The sequence below is a fragment of the Empidonax traillii genome, unplaced genomic scaffold, assembly GCF_003031625.1.
Source record: "Empidonax traillii isolate 1590-97213 ecotype Southwest subspecies unplaced genomic scaffold, ASM303162v1 scaffold1462:size220982, whole genome shotgun sequence".
Lineage (NCBI taxonomy): Eukaryota > Metazoa > Chordata > Aves > Passeriformes > Tyrannidae > Empidonax > Empidonax traillii.
Genome location: NW_020956655.1, coordinates 106328 through 127822, shown reverse-complemented (window position 1 = coordinate 127822; position 21495 = coordinate 106328). Strand labels below are relative to the sequence as shown.

The window sequence follows — 21495 nt, the reverse complement described above, 5'->3', positions numbered from 1 at the left end:
TCTGCCCCAAGTAACTGATCCCACCTCGGTGGCATTATCATCCCTGGAGCAGGGCCAGGCTTCCCTGGCAGCCAGCACAGCCAGTTATTGCTTGTAATTAACTCCATCAAGCAAAACTCCTATAAATCAATCACAGCTCGGCTAATAAACAGATAAATCTTTGCTCAATCACTACCTGCAGACAAGGGCGAGTCTCTCTGATTTACCACTTTCCTGGTGCTGAACTGAGGATCGCAGCGGGATGGCAGGAGGGACACCAGGATCCCAGTGTGATACACGGTTTAAAACTCGGTGGACAGCAAAACTGGGCAGTGCCACGTGGGCCTGCCCTTGGCTGCCAGCCACCCAATCAGCCTGGCTGTGGCAGCCCTGGGGACACGTCCTGAGCGAGGGATGCTCCTGCAGGGACACCCCCCTTTCCCAGGCAGGGGATGCCGTGTGGACTCGGGGTGGAAGAGCAGAGGAGGTGGCCGGAGCCCCTGGAAGTGGCTGTGTCCCCTTCGAACAGTGCAGCCCCGACTCAGATATTTGTCATCCCCGTGGAGGGTACAGTGTCAGCCCATGACCTTTGTCACACCCCAGTGCTTTCAGGGATGCAAATTAGGGCCTTTTTTTCTCCCCCCATCTGGACAGATAAGACGGACTCTTCCTTGGACGTCTCGGAAGCCGATATTTATTGTGAGCCCACCGCTCCTCTCAGCAGGTGGACAAAGATAATACTGTCATTATGTGCTCAGAAAATGCTTTGTAAAATTTGGCGAAGTCGGCGGCGCTCCGGCGCAGATAACATCTGCCTCCAGGACCGCTCTGCTGTAAACAGGCCTCGGAAAAATAGCACCCACTGCTTCTCCCCGGGAATATCGATTTTTGGTGTTGGAAAGGGTCAAATTCAAATCGCCGGCACAAAGAGCGGCTGCAGCTCCTGCGCCGCGCGGCTTCTCACAAAGAACAAAGTGCGGCGGCGGCAGGAGCGGCTCGGGGAGAGACAGGGACGGGGAAGGGCCAGGCCAGGGCCGGGGCCAGGGCCAGGGCCAGGGCACGGCGGCCAGCGCGCCTTTCCCATGGGAACAGGCAGCTGCTGCCCGCGGGGCCCGTCCTGCCGGGAGCGTCCTGCCGGGAGCCGCGGGCTCTGCGGGGCTGCGCAGGGGCTGCTCAGCCCCCCGGAACCCCCCCCCGCCTCAGTGTCCCCGGTGGGACACACAGGAGTCCAGCCAGGATGTGAATCCCTGAGGGCAGAGCGGCGTCAGGAATTACAATACAGCCCAGGAGCTAAAGGCCCTTTGGTGCCCTCGGCAGGGACTCTCCGGACGGGACAGCGTTCCCTGGAGCCTTTTTGCCTGTGTGGGACTGGGAGCACTCCCATCCCCAAACCGGTTCTGCTGGGAGACCCACCCCAGCTGAACTCCTTCCCTGTCCACCTTCCACAGGCACAGCCCTGGACAATCCAGGCGGAGCTGCTCACCTGGGAGATGCCTCCCATCCCTCTGGCTACTGGTCTGGGCAGTGCCTTCCACTGACACCTGTACGGGTGCTCTGCCCCAGCAGGCCACAGTTATCCCACCCCTGCCAACATTTGGGCACCCAGGGGGGTCCCAGGAGAGTGACCCGGCATTCCCACTCCCACACCGGTGCAAATCCCCGAGTCCCGGTTCGCTGGGGTGTAACCAAAGCCCTGCAGCGCAGCACCAGCCACAGAGAGGGGGCCTGGAGCACTGGCAGCTGTGGAAATCCACCATCCAAGTTCTGGTCCCTCGGGAATGCCTTGGAAAGGGCTCCTGGGCTAACGGGAAGCAACAGCCTGGGCAGCAGAACAGAAAATGCAGGAGCGGCACCTGCGGCGGCTGCTGCTGAAGGGAGAGGATTTTACCCAAAGAGCCCGTGGCAGCTCCAAATCCCTTCATCCAAACAGCATTATTTATTCATATTCCCATTGTACACACTGTGGGCCTGGAAGAGAGACACGATCGATCGGGGCTGCTCGGAGAGCACGGAGCAGGGAACCTGGGATGCAGGGCCAGGCTGCAAGGGAGGGGAAAGGGGCAGTGGGATCCTGCAGAGCAGGACAGGGGTACCCTGCAGCGGCACACCCGGCTGTGCAGGGCAGGGCACGGCATGCTCCGTGGCCTCCCCTCCCGCTGGGAAGCAGGCTGGGTCCCTGGCTCAGCTCCTGCCCTGCCTGGAGAACCAGGAGATGATGCTTTTTGTGGTCACACACAGGAGGCAGTTGCAGTCTTTGAAGGGGAAAAATAAACCTCTTTCTCACTCAATTAAATGTAGTCAAAGGCTTCGGAAAAGCAAATGGGTTCCATTTATGGTTTGGGGATGGCAGGAGGGCAGGGCTGGATAACCAGACCGTGCCAGGAGCTCGTGTGGGGGCAGAGCTGTTTGTTCAGCACAGGGACCCGCTTTTACCGTGAGAGCAATTAGCACACAGCCCTCAGAGCCCACGGCCTGCCACAGAAATGCTCCACAGGACGTTGGCCGGGGCTGCACGTGGGCAGCTGGAGCAGACACGAGCAAGGCAGGGCGGCAGCTCCGTCCCCAGTGGGTTGGGACCTTTAGGGCACCTTGCACAGATATGTGAGACGGGGTATTTCCTTTTGCCTGCGTCCTCTGCTTCCCTGCCTGCTCCCTGCCTGCATCCCTGCCTGTTCCCTGCCTGCTCGGCCGGCTGGCAGGAGCAGCCTGCCCACCCGGAGAAGGTCAGTCCTTCAGCTCCACAAAGCAAGCCCCAGGCAGGTGTGTCCAGGTCCCTGGCACTGCCTGAGCAGGGGGTTTAGGCCGCTCCCAAATCCATCTCCCGGCCCGTCATTATGCCGAGCAATTTTTCATTCACGGCGAATCTGCGGCAGCATTTTAATGCGAGAAGCTCCCGACTCCGTTTCTCTTCCCCTGAAGAAAAATAGCTTAATTTCTGCAGTTTGATAGATTTTCCTGAGCCTTCAAAAGGTAGAGAAAGACTCTTGAAAATCGGTCGTTGAACTATCCACAGGCATTTTATAATGGCCGTAAATAGGCCTGTACTGAATAGCTCTCCAGGCATCAGCTTGAATGGTGTCCTTGACACTGTTATTATTATCCCCACGGAAAAAAAAAAAGGGAAGAAAGAAAAGAAACAGAAAGTCTGGGAGCCTGTCCACCCCGCAGTTGGTGCTCCTGCAGGCTGCAGGAGCTGAACTGCCCCCGCCGGATCTGCGCCCCCGGAATGCGCCGCTCCTCACTTCCCAGAATCCCCATAAATTCCACGGAATTCCCTGCACAAAACAAATCGATGCACATGCGAAATTTTGCACACTTCGGAGCAAATGAAGTGCAAGAAGTTGGGGAGATTTTATCTTCCGTCTTTTGGCCCCTTTGCCCACCTAAATCTTCGGTTGCTTTCCATCAGGGAATGTGTTTCTATAACTCCCATGCTACTGTCACAGACTGCATGTCCCACCTTTCCCCTGGACCCGTCCTTTCCACCTCAGATCCCGTGGGATTGTGTCACCAGAGACACTGCGGAAAAGCTCCAGGTTAATCAGCAAGAGCAATTTTCTCAGCATAAATAAGGTGCTTTCATTTCTTGAAAGCCACTCTGATTTTGCCAGCCCCCTCACAGGGCAAAAATAGCGCGCCCTAGAAATGTCAGCGGCGCGTATGGATTTCTCTCCATGGAAAACCAGCGCAGCCATCAGCCGCGGAGCAGCCTCGGAGCCCTCCCATGCGGGGATGCTCTGCCAGGGAGGGGGCTGTGCTGCAAGTCACAGAGTCGTGGAATGGTTTGGGTTGGAAGGGACCTTAAAGCTCATCCAGTGCCACCCCCTGCCGTGGGCAGGGACACCTCCCAGCAGCCCGGGTTGCTCCAAGCCCAGTCCAACCTGGCCTTGGGGCAGATCCATGGCAGCTCAGTATCTGAGCCCCGGGAATGCTCCTCGGTCCCTCCCCTTCCTGTGGGAGGTAAACCGAATAAATCTGCATTTTTACCTCACGGTCCATTTTTAAAAGTGAATAAAAGCGGCCGCGCCTGGGGATGGATCCGGTCCCTGCTGCGGGAAGAGGGGACAGAATGGAACAAGGCACTGCTGGCTCCGCCAGCCGCTGCTCCATCCCTCTCCGCATCCTCCGGGATCCACGCGGTCCCTCTGCGTCCTCTGGGATCCGCTGGCCCTCGCCTCCAGCGCAGTCCCCAGCATTCGGGGGTGGCTTTTCCCTCCCGCCGAACTGCAGGCTCCTGGCAGCGCCGCCGCCGCTTCCCGGCACCGCCAGCGCTAATTGCTCCCGGTTCGTTAGGGAGCGACAGCCGCCCTCCCTCGCCCCCTCCGCGGGGGCTCCGGGCTGCCTTTCCTGGAAGTGTTTCCTCCCCGGGCCGCCGCATTTCCGCATCCATCCATAATTGATGCCAGGGTGGGATTTCTTGCCCCACCGGCGGGTCCCGAGCTGGGATTCGGTGTGGAGCGATGGGCCACACCCTGTGTGATCCCATCCTCGGTATTCCCGCCGTGTTGGTTTCAGGGATGTGGGTGACACGGATGGGGACATGTTTGGATGGAAACCTGCCCTCCGTGCGCTCGTTATCAGGGACGAGCTTCACCCCGAGGTGTTCAAGTGCAGGAGCCTCCCTCGCCCTTCCCAAACACATCAGGCAGGTGGCTGGCAGCCTCCCTGGCCCGGAAAGGTGCCCCTGGGGACGAATTTTCAGCTCTGCTTTGCTGGGAAAGCTAAAATCCCCAAATCAAACTCTCTCTTTTGTGCCCCTGCCCACCCACTGGTTACATAATTCCCAGCAGTAATGAGCGCTCCGAGTTTTTAAGCCATCGGTTGGTTAATTGTCTCCCTCCTCCCCAGCAGTGCAGAACAGACAGAGCAGGCACGAAATGAATCCCACAAAACCACAGCTGACAGGTTTAAAAATCTATTTTCCTGCAAGGAACTACGGGAAGGACGGGTGATTAATGGAGACTATGAAGAAAAGGTTTTATCCAGCAGATTAATTTCAACGGGTGTTTAAATCCTTAGCGGAGCTGGACAAGGTGCTCGGAGGAGAAGCTGGGGGGGCTCCCAGGGACTGACTGGGCAGTCACCCTTCCCAGCTCCGTGGCCTTGCCTGAATCCATAACCCACCTCCCCGTCTGGGTCCACTGCCCTTCCCAGCAGTGCACGGAATTCCAAAAGCTGTGCTCCCTATCCCAGGCCTCTGTTCCCCCTCGGCAGTGGCCTCTGGCCCTTATCCCTCATGCCTCTCAGGTGCTGTTTTGCAGCATTCAGTCCAAGCAGTCTGGAGGGAATTTGGAGGAATTCCTAATTTTACCTATGGATTTACCTGGGAGAACCTGCCCCTGTGTCCCTGCCCAGGGCAGGGGTGAGATTTAAGGTCCCTTCCAGCCCAAACCATTCCAGGATCCCCTGATTCTACAATGGGCTCCACCCCCCCCCAGTCCAGCGCTCCATGAGCAGGTGGATGGTTTGGAAAAGGGAAGAGCACAGCAAATTGACACTGCAAGGAGTAATCAGGGCTGCAGCTCGCTCTGCTTCCCACTTCCCACGGCAAACCTTCCCCCGGGACCGCGCGCGCCTGACCCTAAAGTGTGCCCATTTTCCAAGCCAATGCACTTGATGGGAACTCATCCCTGGGGTGGGACACGGCCAGGGTTGGGTTGGCTGAATCCCTGCATCCATTTCGTGTCGCAGCTCTGCACAGATTGCACTGGGGCTCTGCTCTGATTTGTTCCTGCTCCTTCCAGCTCAGCAGCACCCTCAGATGAGCCCATTATCAGTGCCTTGACTTGGCTTTTTAGGGGTGTTTGCTGCCCTTTTCCATGTTCAGTAAAAATCCATCGGTCCCTGTTCCCACCCGATGTCCCATCCTGCTATGGTGGGATCAGGGAAAGGGGCCAGGGCTGGGCCTCCTCTCCTCCTCCCTCCTCCTTGTGCTGGGCCAGCAGCACCATCCCTGTGTTTGTCCCTGCAATGAAATGGATTTTAACCCGTTTTCTGTCTGAAGTCATTTTTTAAACAAAAAAGGCCAAATTTAATCTTGCAGGACGTGCAGATTCCAGTGTAGTTTCAATGCTGGACGCATCAGTTTCCTCTCCCTGTGTTGTACACTGGGAGTAGCTCCTCGGGAGTGAGTAAATGCCTGTTTAAAGTTATTTACATCAATAAATAAATATTTACCCCCATTTTAAGCCACTCGAGTCCTTTGCAAACAGGTTCCAATTTACAAAAATCAATTAAAACCCCACATTCTAATGCACCGACCACAGCGATGTTCCCGGAGATGTCACTCCGCCTGCATTCCAAGCCCCAAATCAGCATTCCAAAAGCTCTGCTGCTGAAAGAGCAGAAAGTTTCACCTTTTAATTTTTCATAGCGGATTAATTTTTAATTTTCCGACATCAGAGAGAGGGGGAAGTTCCCCAGGAGCCTCTCCCGCTTCAAAGCGCGCTCCAGGCAACCGCTGGATCGAGTGTCAATTTATCACACCGGAGGCTCTGCTCCACATTTTTCCTGCCTTGTTTTTTGTTCAGACAAAAGTATTAAGGCTGGGGAAGTTTTCTAAAATCCGGGAGCAGCCTGGACAGGAGCAAACCCTGTTTTCCTCCTGTCTCAGCTCCCTAGAAATGGTGTTAAGCCCCATCCCTGGACACCTGGGACTTCCCCCAGGAATTCTTCCCTGCGAGGGTGGGGAGGCTGTGGCACAGTGGAGCTGAAGGTTTTAATTCCTGTGAAATGAGTGCCAGGTCCTCCCTTCGTGTCTGTGTGTCCACACAACTCACCCTGGCACTGTGGGCAGTGAGCAGCTGGCACAGCCCATCCCGGCTCTGGAACCTGGGATTGTACAGACCCTGCCTCGTGACCTTTGGGATGGGGCCCTGTCGATGCTCCTGAGCCCAGACCCACCTTCCAGCATCGGGGTTAAAAATGACTCCACTGCCCTCCCTCTCCCAGCCTTGTCAGAGCACATCCTCTAGTTAGAGCTTGGAAATATTTCCCTCCTGGCTCCCAGCTATTGATTTTCCAAGGCTCAGCTCTGCCCGGCAGTTGAAGGAGAGCAGAGGGTTCTCCGGGCGCTGCCTCTGCCCCTTCCCTCCCTGGATCCCCACGCTCCCTGGATCCCCACAGCACCAGAGCTTATCCCCAGGCAAACTGGTCCCAATTCACAAACCCCTGTGCTCCCCGGGGCAGAGGCAGAACCTGCTCCTGAGGGCTTGAAATGCTGAATTACAAATAAATCTCTTTCCCAGGGCAGCCTGGATTGTGCAGCTGGAGGGAAGCACTTCCAGGCAGGATGAGAGACACAGCCCATGCTCACTCGGGAATCTGCTCGCAGAAACACAAGGAGGAACGTGGCCAAGCAGGAAGGCAGATGAAAAGTGAGCCCTTTGGAAGGAAGGAGGGAAGGAGAAGTGCTTCCACACTGTAGGAGGTAATTTTGGATTCAAATATGACATTGCTAAAGTTCTGCCGTGCTCACACAGCCAAATCGCTGTTTAGAGATTCCAGAGGGAAGGAAGGAAGGAAGGAAGGAAGGAAGGACCATCACTGCTCTCCTCTGTTCTTCCCACCCTCCGTCCATCCCGCTCCCTCCCTGTCACAACTCAGTAACAAGAGCTCACTAATGGATCAGCTTAAGTATCCAACAGCTCCAATCACTGCTCTAGAAAATAATCAATCAGGCACTTAATTTGTAACATCGGCAAGGAGCTGCCCAGAGACCGTGGAATAAATTATCCGGCACAGGTGGGATCCAAACCAGGGCAAAGCTCTGAGTCACCCTCTTCTCCAGCCCCTTCAGGGAGTGTAACTCGCCCCAGCCTGACTCAGGGGGTGCAGACAGAACCCCAAACACCAGCAAAAAGGGCTCTCAGAAAGACACACGGCTCAGTCATTTCTTCCAAAAAAGTTTAATTGAGATTCCATCCTTATGGCAAACAACACACAGTAGGATTATCCAAAAGGGCTGTGTTACATCAGTGGAAGTCCTTGGTCGATCTGAAATGCATATGTCGGGCTACAAGCGAGTATCTGTGCACATCTGGCGTTACCAGAACCAGAGGAACTGCTCCCACTTGCAGCCTACGCTCCACGGGGACTCCCAGCTCTCTGGGGGGTGGAAAGGGGGAATACACCGAGCTTTTAGGTATACCTAGGAAAAACCTGGCCCCTCTGAACTCAGCTGTGCCCTCCCCCCTGCCCCCAGGGGAGGGCAGGAGGCCAGCTCAGACACCCTGCACACACCTCTCGGTGTCACAGCACCTTTGGGAAGCTCCCACCTTCCCTGAAGCGCAGCCAGGACCCAGGGAGAGGTCAGAGAGGAACTCAAAAGAGAAAAACTTTGACTCAATAAAGAAAGGACAAAAGCCACTGGAAAGGGCTGAGGAAGGCACGTGCATAGATGGGATTCATCCCTCCTCAGGGCAGACACTCACCCAACCCAGTGACACTGGCCGTGAGAGACGAGGGACTCCTCAGGAACCTCTGTTACAACTAACCTGTGACAACAAACAGTACCACCAGCCCTGAGAGACAGGCCCCATCTGCTAAAAGCTGGAAAATTAAGTGGTTTCTACATGATGGTCTAATAGCAGCAACAGAGTAATTATCCCATTATGTGGTTAGAACAGTCAAAAGTGAATTTTAAGTACCTCTTATTAGTGGGGACAAACACAATGCCTCAGAATCAGTGCCAACTAGTACTTTCAGGACTCTCTCCAGTATGGAAAGGGAAAGCCAGTCTGTATTTATAGCATCACAAGGTTCATGTGAAGGTAACCTTCACTCTCCACACTTGTAAATGTGCTGGTCACAGCCTGGTCACAGCCTGGCCATGTCCCCTCCAGCTGGAGGAAACAGGAGTAGGAAGATTTGATAAACCAGATCCTTTTCCACTGAGCCCTAAGTGTCACCCAGAGAAGGGGGAACAGAGGAGAGACGTAAGGCCAGCGTTCCCAGACATACTGGACATTTGTGCTCCTTTTTCCTGCCCAGGCAGCGAGCAGAGACCAGGGATGGAGCACGAGAGGGAGAAGAGATGCCTCTGGCTCCCTGCCACTGCCACAGGCACAGGCTTGGAGGGTCAAGGAAGACTTAGTTCTGCGAGGGACAGCGGTGACGCAGGAGGTGCCAGCACTGCAGCAATCTCAGCCTGCCTCACCCTGGGAAGCAGCTATGGCAGTGGAGAAAGGCAGCTCTCCAGAGGTAGCGGGGATTCCAACAGCCCCACGGCAGCACTCGGCCCACGGGCTGCTCAGCACATCCACGCACTGCTTTAGTACCCTGCCTTTAGTTCCTCCAGCAGGACAGGACGAGATAAACCCCTGACACACCACCAGAGGCCTCTTCTCTCCTTCAGCACTGCTCTCCAAAGAGCAGAGGTTCAAGCTGCTCGTCCCTCATCTTTACCTGAGCAGATCAACCTGGCTGAGCAGCGTGGCTTCCCAACCAGCCCCAGTGACTGCCAGGACCCAGCCTGCACCGCCCCAGTCCCGGCGTTTCAGTGCTAAGGACGTCAAGTAAAGGCGCACCCGAGGTGACAGCTGCACTACCACAGGTATGGCTCAGTCCCACTAAACAGGCTCACAGCTTGGCTCCCACCCGCGAGGGGAGGGCCCTGTGCCTCCAGGGGACACTGCCTGGGGGGCTGAGTGGGGACAGCCTGGCAGCAAAGCCCCTCCTGGCCCAGAGCAGCTGGGGCTGCCCCCTCAGGCATCTGCAGTGTAGGGATGTGAATCACTCCTCACCGATCGTCTCCATTTAAAGAACATCAACTCAGCCAGACCAATCCCACCTATGGCACTCCATAGGTATCCCCCAAAAACCACAGCACTGCGGCACAGCAGAAAGCACAGAGCAGAGCTATAAACCTTCTGGAGAGCAAGCCTGACTTCCTAAATTTACTTAATCAAACTGAGAAAGCCCTTTTTAATAAAAATCATAATAATTTAAACAGCCATTCTGCTTAACAGATAAGCCAGCATGTTTCCCTACGTGCTCCTGCTAGATTTGGAACACGCAGTTTCAATGGAACGTGTTCTTCAGTATCACCCAAGCAGGCTTACTCCTTTCAATTTATGCTCTTCAGATGCTTTCCTGCAGATAATGACCATGTTTTTTCTAGAAAATGTAAACAATTTTTGTGCGTTCTACTATCCCAGCTAAGCTTTCACCGGAAGTTTCTGGCAGGAGAAAACCAAACAAAACAAAGCCTTATCTTTATGCCCTAAAAAAAAAAAATAATATATATATATACACATACACACATTATTAAAAAGCATTAGAAGTCACTTGATCTCCAAAGTCTCCAAAGCCAGCTGCGAAGTCCCTCTCAGAAGGGACAACTGGTGACTGTGCTGGTCAGACTGCACCTTAAGCAAACCCAAAATAACTGTAGCTTGACCTGGCAGGCTGAAGTTAATACACTTGTGACCAACCTGCACACAAATAAACCCTGCATAGAAATAGAAGCTAATTTGAAAAAGCTGTGAGAGTTCTCAGTGCTGGACTCTGGCTAAGTGCCACCAGGGTCGGGTGACACGAGATCTCCTCACGCTTGACAGGATAAATGCCCTTATTTCCCTACTTCCTACAAACTCTTCTCAAACTAAGAAAACATAAGAAAAATTAAACCAAAGCCCAGTTTCCCCCCCGTGCTGTCACGGGAGAGCCCACCAGCCTGTGAGTGTGTCCCAGGGAGGGGCTGGGCCAGGGTCTCCCTCGTTGGCTGGGGCCGTTGCCGTGTGCAGGGCAAGTTCCCGTGGGGCACAGGGCGGCTGTGCCGGGCTCACAGGGGCTGTGCCGGGCTCACAGGGGCCGTGCCGGGCTCACAGGGGCTGTGCTGGGCTCACAGGGGCTGTGCCAGGCTCCCAGCAGCCGTGCCGGGCTCACAGGGGCTGGTTGGTGAAGAAGGCCTTGGTCTCCCTGCAGACGGGGTTGACGCAGAGCGGGCAGCACAGGGTCAGCTGGCGGGAGCACACCTCGTTGGACTGCAGGTGGGAGCACACCAGGTCTGCCAGGGCCTGCAGGGCAGGGGGACAGTCAGGGGGAGCCAGCCCGGACCCGCTGGAACACCAAAACTCTGCACCCCCTCCCGACAAAACCTCCGCTAAGTGCGGCAGGGCAAACACAGATTAGGTACAAGGGGTTCCACTGCTGCTCTTAAGCTGAGAATATGGTAAAACTACAGGGAAACATCCATACTCCAGGAAATACACAACTGCAAACATTTACAGCCACTGCAACAAAGCACATACCTTGGAGAACAGCGGATTTCCATTGAGAGACTCTGCTCTCCTGATGTTTTCAACTCCACACTGAATCAAAATGGAAAAAAAAGTTAAATCTGCTAGGCCCTTCACTAGCCTTCACAATCTTCATACTTCATTCAGAAGTTGCCTCAAAAAATGACAGAATAAAAGGCAGCACCATGTCTTTTTAATACAGCAAAAATAACTAAGGTGCAACATTTCACTTGGCTGCCAAAAAATCACTTACTCTTTTTTAGCAATAATAGCAATAGTTTAAAGAGTTAAATCTAGAAAGACAAATTCCCACCTGTTTTGTGGTTAAGCCAGTTCAGATTAATTTTCAATTTGCAGAAAAATAAAGCTTGCCCTGAATCATATTGCAAGAAGCAGCTACAAAGCAAATTGCAGCCCAGGAGAAGTAATTTCAGAGCAGCGCTGCCCAAACAGGTACAAACCCCACAAATCATTCACCTCATTTGCTAAAACCTGGGAATACTCGATATCCAGCTCATACAGGGTTTCAATGTGGTCACTTGTGAACGCTATTGGGACCAACAACATGTTCTTCTTTCCTCGTTGGCACAGTCCTTTAATGGTCTCGTCTGTCTGGGGACCAAGCCAAGGCATTGGGCCAACCTGGAACAAAAACAGGGGAATAAAGAAAAAAACCCTCATTAAACCATTCTTACAAACAACACTCACGTGTTCTTAGGCAGGACCACACAGAGATGATTATGGATAGGATAGATTGGTATTCCCCTGCTTTTGAGTGTTCTCCTCACTTTCATCATTAAATCCCAAAGGAACAGAACCTGGGCTGGCCTGAACAAGGCTATGGTTAAACCAAATGAAAATGTAAATAAAGGTGCACTGTTGGCAGTTCAGTGAAACCCTGCAGAGGCTTTACCTGCCTCAGCTTCCCTGAGCACGTACCTTGGACTGCCACACGAGCCTGTAGGGGTTGGAGTAGTTGAGCTTCTCCATGACTCTCTGGACTGTGGCTCCCACTTCTTGAGGATACGGATCACCACGGTTCACCACCTGCAGCACAAACACACCAGCCCTTTCTCTTCCAGTGAACACATCTGCCTGGCACATCCATGCACGGCTGTGTCCCCACCCCCTTCCCCTCAGGGCTGACAAGGGCAGGAGAGCCTGGGGTGACTCACAGACATGGGCAGTGAGTGGGCCGAGAACAGGATCACCACGTCTTTCCTTTTGTCCGGAGGGAACAGGTTCAGTTCCTTCTGGATGTGATCAGCGAAGCACTGCTCAGAGAAACAAGGAGCAGAGATCTGAGCCAGGAACACTGGGAGGCACTGCTGCTCTCCGTGACCCAGGCAGGCAGCACATTTCCTTACGAACTCCCAAATTCCCTTCAGTGTGCACCATGCCCAGGGAATGTCACCCAGCCTGCTCAAACCTAACAGTTAGCCCTCCCCAGTCCTTTTTTCTAGTTTTTTAAAAGAAAATATATAAACCTGAAAGGCTTCAAATGCCCACCTGAATGAGAAGGGGATGTGTGGGCCAGCGGTCGATAATGCTCCACTTCATCTTCGGCTTCTCCCCTTTCTCATTGTAGTAACGATAGATGGCATTCAAACTGCTCCCTGAAACACGGAGAACCCAGAACACGAGTTCAGCCAGGCCTCAGCCACCTGTCAGACTGAAACGGCTCAGTAGCAAGGTATTAACATATTTTAAATTGCTGGGTAATTAAAATGCAGCTGTAAATCAGAGCTGAGCGGCTCAAAGGGGAAGGGTTATATCCACGGTCACACAGTGTAGCCACTTTACTGAGCTCGGGCAATTTACCTGAGCTCACAGCCAGGGCTGGGACACTCACCTGTGGTGGAGCAGCTGTACTGGGGGTACTGGGTGAAAGCAACAGCCCTCTCGATGCCATCCTTCTCCATCTGCTCGATCGCCTCCTCCGTCAGTGGGTGCACGTAGCGGAACCCGATGTAGTACTTGTGAGGCGCTGCCAGCCCGGGCACAGGGAGGGGAATTGCACAAAAGGGATGAGAACTCGCAGGAACACGTCATTCACAGCTAAAATGTACGAGAGCCACACAGGCTGAAACTGCTCAAACAAACTGGTTGGTAATGTCCTGGCTGCTTTTCTAACCACTGCCATACAAACCCATCTTTCTTTGGCCAAGCAATTCCCTGGTACCTCGCTTCGCTGTGATTAGAATTTCAAAGGGATTTATACCGTGGTTTGCTTCTGCTGGAACATCACTCTCCTGCTTTTCCACACTTTAGTAGAGGTGTGGTTTCCAGCCTGGACGAAGCCCTGATGTTTCACTGGGCAAGACCTGATTTCAAGGATGCATTGGTAAAAAAAGTGTCACTAAATAAATACTTGGATGTCCCCAATGGCACCAAACCCCCATGGACCAGGACTATTGTTTGGGGCAGGAGGGCAGTGGCACTGAAACAGGGACACGTGCTCTTTCATTCTGCTTCTGGAGGAGGCTCACAGAAATCTTCCTGGTTTTAAACACTTCATTTTGGAGGCAATATTATGCTCTTCAAGGACACTTCAGGTTTTTTCCACCTCTAATCTTTTAGGTGTCAGCTCTGGGAGCACGGCTTGGTTAGGGGGAGGGAGGGGAGGTTTGCTGTTTTGTTTTTTTAAGTAGAGGACAGAGGTTCTCAGGAGAACAAAAGCAAAGTTTCTTTTTCGTGGTTTCTGGGTCACTGGCTCTGAAATAACATTTAGCAGGTTTCTGAAGGAAGCAGATGTCCCGTGCTTGGGTTGCGCTCCATACATTTATGCAGGATTCAGAAAACAGGTTTAGTCAGCCCCAGTTCTCTGCAGGAGGCAGGAGAGGTCCCAGCTGGGAGCAGCAGCAAATAATAACCCAACTTGGGGAGCCCTCGGAGCCAGTAACCTCATTAACATTTTTGAATGGCATTAAGGACCAGAGTCTGACCAACCACAGCAGGGACAGGAGGAGTTTAACCTGGCAGAGAACATTCTGGAGAAAATCACGGCCAACCTGTGAGCACACAGTATTCCCAGCTGCTCAGCCTGCAAGCACATCCCACTGTTCCAGGCTATTCTGAAGGAACACAGGGCGCTGCACGGCTGCAAGGTCACTTGGAATGCTGGAGGAAACGGTTAGCAGGGCTCAGCACATTCCACTGTCAAACTGCAGCTGGTAAAAAAGGAGTCTCCAAAGGACTTATCAGGTGTGACAGGAGCACAGAGGTGGGTGTGACTGCACAGAGAGGGCTCGCCAAACGAAAGTGGGAGTGGGACACTGGGAAAAGCAGATAAACCTTCCAAGCCTTATCTGCAGAACCTGCTGCAAGCCTGACCCTTCAGGGGCTCCTGCTCTAAGAACACTCCTGCCCTGGGTGCCACAGCAGGCCTCGACTGTACCTGCAGGAACCACCGCTGGAATTAACCTAGGGAGCCACATCGGTGGAAAAAGGGATTGAACAGCACCTGAATGAAAGCACCAGTGACATGTTACACACTGAACAGGTGAAATGAACTTGGTTCTAGCCTTCCAAGAGTGTGACTTTTTACCTTCCAGACCCTTCCAGCAGTCTTCTAACTCCTATTCTAACCTCTCCTATCCAAGCCTGACAGCGGTGCCACAAAGAACTACAAAATAGCTCGGAATGAAATAACTTCTATTGTCAAGCGTGGAAGGGATTCCCTGCCACATCAGCAAAGGTCATGGACACTGCAGGGAGCAGAACACTTGCAGCACCACATGTGGTAAAGCTGCTGAGCCGAAGAGAATGGAGAGCTCTCTCCCCTCTTTGGCTTCTCCTTACTCCAGCAGTTTTCCTTCAACAAATGTTTCACATACAAGCCACAGCTCCTTGCTGGGAGGGAGCAAAGTTCAGAGAGAGGAGAAGGACTGGCAAGGAGAGCATCGCCTTCCACCCGGGCCCGACTGTCTGGCCTTATCTCCTGCCGTGCCCCAGGTGGGGCTGCGCTATCGCTGTGCCAGGCCCTGCAGTGCTCATCTGCAGAGCCTTGTCTCGGCTTCCAGCTGAGCTGCTCACCGCAGCTCGTGCTGCTGAGGACACCCCCTGAACCCCGCCCAGGCAGCCCAGCAGTACCGGTGCGAGGGGACATGCTGTCCAGCAGCTTCACCATGCCTTCTCCCTGCACTGCCGTCCACTTCTTGATGGGGGAGCCGCCGCCGATCCTGCTGTACTGCTCCTGGATTTTGGGGGTGCGGCGCTTGGCGATGAACGGGGCCAGTTTACTAGAGCGTTCCAGAGGGACACGGTTAATGGCAGAGCCCACACCACCACCCCCTTCCCCACAGCCTTGCTGCAGCAGGTTTGCTGAGGCAATCTCCCCACACTACAGCAAACCAGTGTGGTTTGTTTGTTTTATTCCATCCCCCTTCCCACGGCTCAAACCGCACGAGAGGAGAACGACCTTGGCACAGCTATTTCTTGCACCGACTGCTCCCAGGATGAACAGTCTCAGCAAATGCTGCTTTACAGAGGGTAAATATCTGAGCCCAGAGCTCAGACAGCAAGAGCCCGCACTGCCTGTGCCACGGGAGAGCCCAACGCTCCTCACTTTTGAGCCGGCATCGTCATTAGGTCTCTGTCCAGGAAGAGCCGCAGTAGGAAGTCATGCACATCATCCAGCCGCTCCGGGCCTCCCATGTTCAGCATCAAGATGCCAGTTTTAGGTTTCCTATGGAAACAAGAGAGAGTTCACATCCTAGTGACCCACTGCTTTTGTTTTTATTACTGTGACAAAACAACCAGCTTATCCTCCCGCTTCTGTCCTTTGCAAAGGCAGCTCCCCCTGCTCACATAAACACACCAACTACCAGCAGGAATGGCCAGAGACAAGTATTTACATGATCTCTGCTTTTTTAAACAGTAACCACTTTGTAACACAGGCTTGAGCTGGAAACACACTGAGAAAGCTGTCTGGCAGCTGCAGGCTCTAAGGGAGGTTATAAAACAGGATCTAAGGAATGGTCTCAGCTGTAGATTCCAACCAAACCAAGCAGCAGCTTCCTCAGAAAACAGATGAGCCACCCATACAACTCTTTGTCTTCATTACTGTGGGGACACATCTCATCTCCTGCAGCAGTGACAGCAGCAAGGAGCCATTCTACACATAAGGTCATTCCCTGGCTCGTTCCGTTTGGGTTGTTGGTTGGGTTTTTCCACAACGGATTTTCTATCCAGGTGCAGGTCTGGCACTCTGTTTGTAAGGATAACATCCCTCCCAGTGGAGCAGAGCAGAGGGCGGTATCAGCATTTACAGAAAGGCTGCTGATCACACCTCTCACCCGATTTCCCCATGGAATAGTTTGCTCTGCGCAGGGGAACCCAGGGACCAGGATTTCTCACTTCTTGAGCAGACAGAGCCAGGGCTGCACAGAGGGCTTTGCCCTCCTCTTGTTAAAGCCAAAGTCTTACAACAGGGCACTGAGAGGAGCCCAGGCCTGCTCAACGGTCTCAGCTTCCACTCCCTTCCTCCCTTCCTCCCGGAGTGTCTATCAGGAGGTTGCTGAATGAAACTCAGGCAGCAGGAACCAGAACCATAATAACCATAATTAGTGCTCTTCCCCTGCTCCTGCACTGCCTCAGGCGTGTGGTGGGCCAGGCCCTCGCGGATCTCTGCAGGAACAGCGCTGTCCCTGCCCCCAGGACTGAGCACAGGAGGCTGGGGCAGTGCAGATAAACAATCACACACACCCCAGCCAGCCTCAGCCCCGCTGGCTCTGCAGGGACAGCAGCTCAGTATCAGGGAGAGACAGAGGGCTGCAGAGCGGGGCCCACCCGTGCACACCTACCGCTCGTGGGGCTGGACCTGGGGCTTGGTGCTCTCCGTCACCACCGCGGCCGCCGCCCGGCCCTGCCATCGCACCGGCACCCGCAGCTGGGGGCTGCTCCTCGCCACTGCAGGGGAGAGAACGGCACACTGAGAGCGTGGCTGAGGGGCCAGGGCAGCGCTAATCCCCCCACAGCCACACCAACACGCTCAGCATTTGCTCCCCTAAGCTCCAGGCCCTGGAATCAAAGCAAGTCAGGAAATCACAAGCTTCTGTCTTTCTTTGTGCACTTTGTATACTTCCAGCTCTGCAGATACCAGGCAGCAACCAAAACCCAACCCAAAGCCTCCCTAATCTTTAAGCTCCACTCTTAAATGTGAAATAACTGGAGACAACACAGTCTTCCCACACCCACCTCCCTCTCCATCTCTCTCGGAACCCCTTTAGGCACTGGATGGAGCTCTCAGGTCTCCTTCCAACCCATTCCATATGATTCCACGCTGGTCACAGCCTGCCCTCTCAAAGGCACACTTCATTCTCCCCAGGAGCTCGTAGTCATTACATGATGTTTTTTTAGTGTAACAATAGTGTGAATTGCTCACAGTGTAAAAAGGGTTCAATTCCGTCCCCCAGCTATTGTTGGGTGCGACAGTTCCCTGTCAGACCACGGGAGCTCGGCAGCAATTGAGCCCCGATAGCACAGAGCTCCTCGGCAGCCGACCCACCCGCTGGGAAGAGCATCCTCCGGCTCACAGTTCCCTAATAACCTCCTGAACAGACGCTGAACGGCCTCAAAACCGGCTGAAATCAATGACAATCCAGCTTCTTACTCGGGATTACGAGTGCGTAGCTGTGGACGCCTGTGAATGTGCTGATAGAAAAGGCTGCAAACTAAAGAACTTCAATTCAAGCATTGTTGATGCCTGAAAGGCTCTTTTCAAACACAAATATTTATGTTTCTTCCAGTTCCTAGTTAGACACTGACACTACATACAAATTAGAGAGAACAATAAAAGGAGAAGTTGCAAAGGCTGCATTGATCTTTCTGCACTGATAAGCATTTGTCCTTCCCCCAGAGAGTGCTCTGGGCAGTGGTCATGGCATCAGGGTTGCCAGAGCTCAAAGAGCTCTTGGACGCAGCTCTCAGGCACGTGGTGGGATTTTGGACACTCCTGTGCAAGGCCAGGAGTTGGACTCGATGATTTTGGGGGTCCCTCCCAACTCAGGATGTTCTGCCTTACTTAAAGTGAGGTTTATGCACATTTCCGTCTGCATCACGAAGGACACAGAACAGGACGTGCAATGACAATCCCAGCTTGCTGGCACATCGTTAAAAATGGGGGGTTACACTTTTTGTAAGTGGCATTATGGTATTAAACTCTGGAGCTAGAACTGGTGCCCAGGGTGGGTAAGCACACAGTAAGACACCAAGTTACTCTGCTTTTACAGCAGTACCTGGACAATGCACTTATTAATTATAAAGATGAAGTAGCAGAGCTCCTGCTGAAGGAACTCATGGACTTGAGTGACCTGGCAAGGGCTTTTAAAGAGGAGAGCGGCTCGTTGGCAATTTCCCCTCCACAGAGAGGAAAATTATTACAAACACAGAAAATCAGCGAGATGCTGAGCCTTGCGGCAGCAAAGGGCACATTCAGGTGTGCGAGGGCAGCCCCGAGCCCGCAGGTGAGGAGACCCCGCAGGTGAGGGGACCCCTGAGCCCGCAGGTGAGGAGACCCCGTAGGTGAGGGGATCCCTCAGGTGAGGGGACGCTCGAGCCTCGCGGCCCTCAGGTGAGGGGACGCTCGAGCCTCGCGGCCCTCAGGTGAGGGGACGCTCGAGACTCGCGGCCCTCAGGTGAGGGGACGCTCGAGACTCGCGGCCCTCAGGTGAGATGCTCGAGCCCCGCGGCTCTCACGTAAGAAGACCCCGCGGGCGAGGGGATTCCCAAGCCTCATAGCCCTCAGGTAAAGAGACCCCCGAGCCTCGTAGCTCTCAGACAAAGAACCCTCGCAGCCCTCGGCCCATTTAGCGGAAAACCCACCATCGCCCTGCCCAGCCCTCCCCGCACGCCCCGGTAAATAAGCGGCCCCAGAGCCACTGGGGCAGCAGCCGCCGCAGCCCCGCCGGCCCCCGCGCGGATCAGCGTTACGAAAGGCGCCTCTCGGCGTTGTGTAACGCGGTACCGGCGGCTCCGCCGTCCTCCTGCCCTCGCAGCCCGCGATGACCGGGAGCCCTCCCGCCCCCGCCGCCCCCAGCCCCCCGTTCGGCCATGGCGGCGGTGCCGCCTCACTCACGGTGCCGTCCCGCGGCGGCAGCAGCGGCGGCAGCAGCGGCCGCCATCTTGGCCGCCCGCATTCCCTCAGACAGCGCCAGCGCCGCTGCCGCCGCCCCTCGCCTTGCACCGTCTCGGTACAGACAACACCGCCCCCGGGACCGCCCCGGTACAGCCAAAACTGCCCCCGGCACCGCCTCGGTACAGCCAACACCGCCCCCGGGCCCGCCCCGGCACCGCCCCGGGCCCGCCCCGGCACCGCCCCGGGCCCGCCCCAGGCCCGCCCTGGGCCCGCCCCGGTACAGCCAACACCGCCCCCGGGCCCGCCCCAGGCCCGCCCCGGTACAGCCACCACCGCCCCCCGCACCTCAAACACCGCCCCGGGCCCGCCCCGGTACAGCCCCGGTACAGCCCCGGTACAGCCAACACCGCCCCCGGGACCTCAAGCACCGCCCCGGCCCCGCAAGCACCGCCTGTGGCCCCCCACGCCGGTTGTCCTGCCCGGTCCAGGGGCTGCCCGCGTGGCCCGTGTCTCTCGTGCCGCCCTGCCCCGGCTCCCCTCCGTAGTCCCTGTGGGACTGTTCCCATAGAGTGAGGGCGGGGATCCTCGGTTTGCACAGTAACGCTCTAAGTTGCAGAATGTTCAAAAAACCACGATTTAAATTTTTTTTTCAATATAAATCCTGTGGGCTTTCTCAGCGGGCGCCTCATGAGAGATGAGGGCTCGAATTCTGAGCCCCCTCAGATGTGCTGGTGCAGGAGCACAGAGCTCCATTCCCGATAGAAATTCAGGCGTTGGAATAGGTTGCCCAGGGAGGTGGTGACGTCACCATGCCTGGAGGTGTTTAAGATGTGTCTGGATCTGGCACTGGGTGATGTGGTTTAGTGGTTTGGGAGTTATAGTGCTGGGTTAGTGGTTGAGCTCGATGATCTTAAAGATCTCTTCCAACTCTGATGATTCTATGATACTATGATTCTAAAAACAAATAAACAAACACCACAGCAGTTATCCTGCACATTAACAGGTGGTTTACATTCCATGTCTCCTCAGGTTTTTGACAGCTCATGGAAGGGCCAAGGGCAGAGCCAGCTCTCGGGGCTTCTCCTCAAAAGTCCTTACAAAGGGGGACCAGGTGAGCTTGAACATCGATAAATATAAAATAATGCATGTAAGGAGAAGTAATCTAATTAAAGGTACAGGGCAGCCATCTCAAAGCAGCCAGGAACAAGGCTGACAGGTCCTGGACCTAGTGCTGGCAGCCTCGCGTGCCAGTTCCCAATCCAACTGTGTGGAGATATCATGTGAGAAAATTAAAGTGAGGATGAGAAATCCCAGTTCTGATTGCACATCTTCTCTTCTGCAGGCTTGTTTTCCCTTTCTGATGAAAATAAATCCAAGCGCTCCTGTGTTCCAAGAGCTGCAGCAGCTTTCCAAGATCCCACACCACCCCTCTCCACTGCTGCTGAAGGAACTGCACAGCAGTCTCAGGCAAGTTCAACTCCACTGCAGCTTTCATCCCAGTCACCTTTTAAGCTCCTTATCTGATTTGCCTCTTCCTTGAGAACCTCTTAAGTCCTCAGTCCTTCCTCTAGTAGTTCCCCTGATACAGAGGCTTTTACCTTTACAAAGCAGCTCAGCCCTGACACGTTTGAGGACTGAAAACTGATCGCACACAAGTGATGTTTTCCTGACCCTGTTCCCTTCCCATCACTCCAGGCACCAGAAGGAAGTTATTTTATAATAAGTCTTTACATGGTGCCAGAAGCCCAGGCTGCTCCCCCTGGTGCTGTGTTTACTGCACCTGAAAATTCCCTTTTCCTGGGCTTTTGTCCACACTATATTAAGCAATAAGCTCCAAGGGCTCAGTGAAAGGTACAGGCATTACAGGTCAAGTACTGCCTTGCACACCAGCTTCTGTTGCCATAATTTATTGGTTGCTGATTTAGACCAGCTTATATAACATGCAAGATGAAGAAAACCAATCAGTTACTACAAAAATATGGATATCCACCACTTAACAGTTCCAGGAGCGAACAGCAAATCCAGCTCAAGTCTCAGTGCAGGTGGCACATGATGCCCCCACCATTTTTTTTCTCTCCGGTAAAAGGAATTGCTTTTTTTATGACTAAAAACCATACAGATGACTGAACACATGAAGTATTTCATTAACCCTACTTGATAATTTGATTACAGCCAGAGAAGCTGCTCAGCTGCAGCAGC

The 21495-nt window shown here is 54.2% G+C and overlaps 1 protein-coding gene across 1 annotated transcript; it reads right to left on the bottom strand.

Annotated features, from left to right (window-relative positions):
- Positions 1-10683: 10683 nt before the first annotated feature.
- On the bottom strand, positions 10684-19357 carry FECH (ferrochelatase). The gene is made up of 12 exons (XM_027907432.1): positions 19297-19357; positions 17024-17129; positions 15787-15906; positions 15312-15460; positions 13072-13206; positions 12729-12835; positions 12395-12493; positions 12159-12266; positions 11697-11861; positions 11232-11291; positions 10851-10997; positions 10684-10763 (listed from the first exon to the last, which is right to left on the bottom strand). Exons 1-11 carry the CDS (start codon positions 19355-19357, stop codon positions 10863-10865), a joined length of 1245 nt encoding a protein of 414 aa, XP_027763233.1. The 3' UTR covers positions 10684-10763; positions 10851-10862.
- Between the last annotated feature and the right edge of the window lie 2138 nt (positions 19358-21495).

Bases quoted from the DNA above. Each gene is read 5' to 3' on its own strand.
- FECH (XM_027907432.1), bottom strand. From the start codon at position 19,357: ATGCGGGCGGCCAAGATGGCGGCCGCTGCTGCCGCCGCTGCTGCCGCC. The intron at 15,907-17,023 runs GTAGGTGTGCAC...TTGTTTCCATAG, and splicing joins CAGGTCCAGCCCCACGAGCG to GAAACCTAAAACTGGCATCT. The intron at 12,836-13,071 runs GTGAGTGTCCCA...TCCGTGTTTCAG, and splicing joins GTACAGCTGCTCCACCACAG to GGAGCAGTTTGAATGCCATC.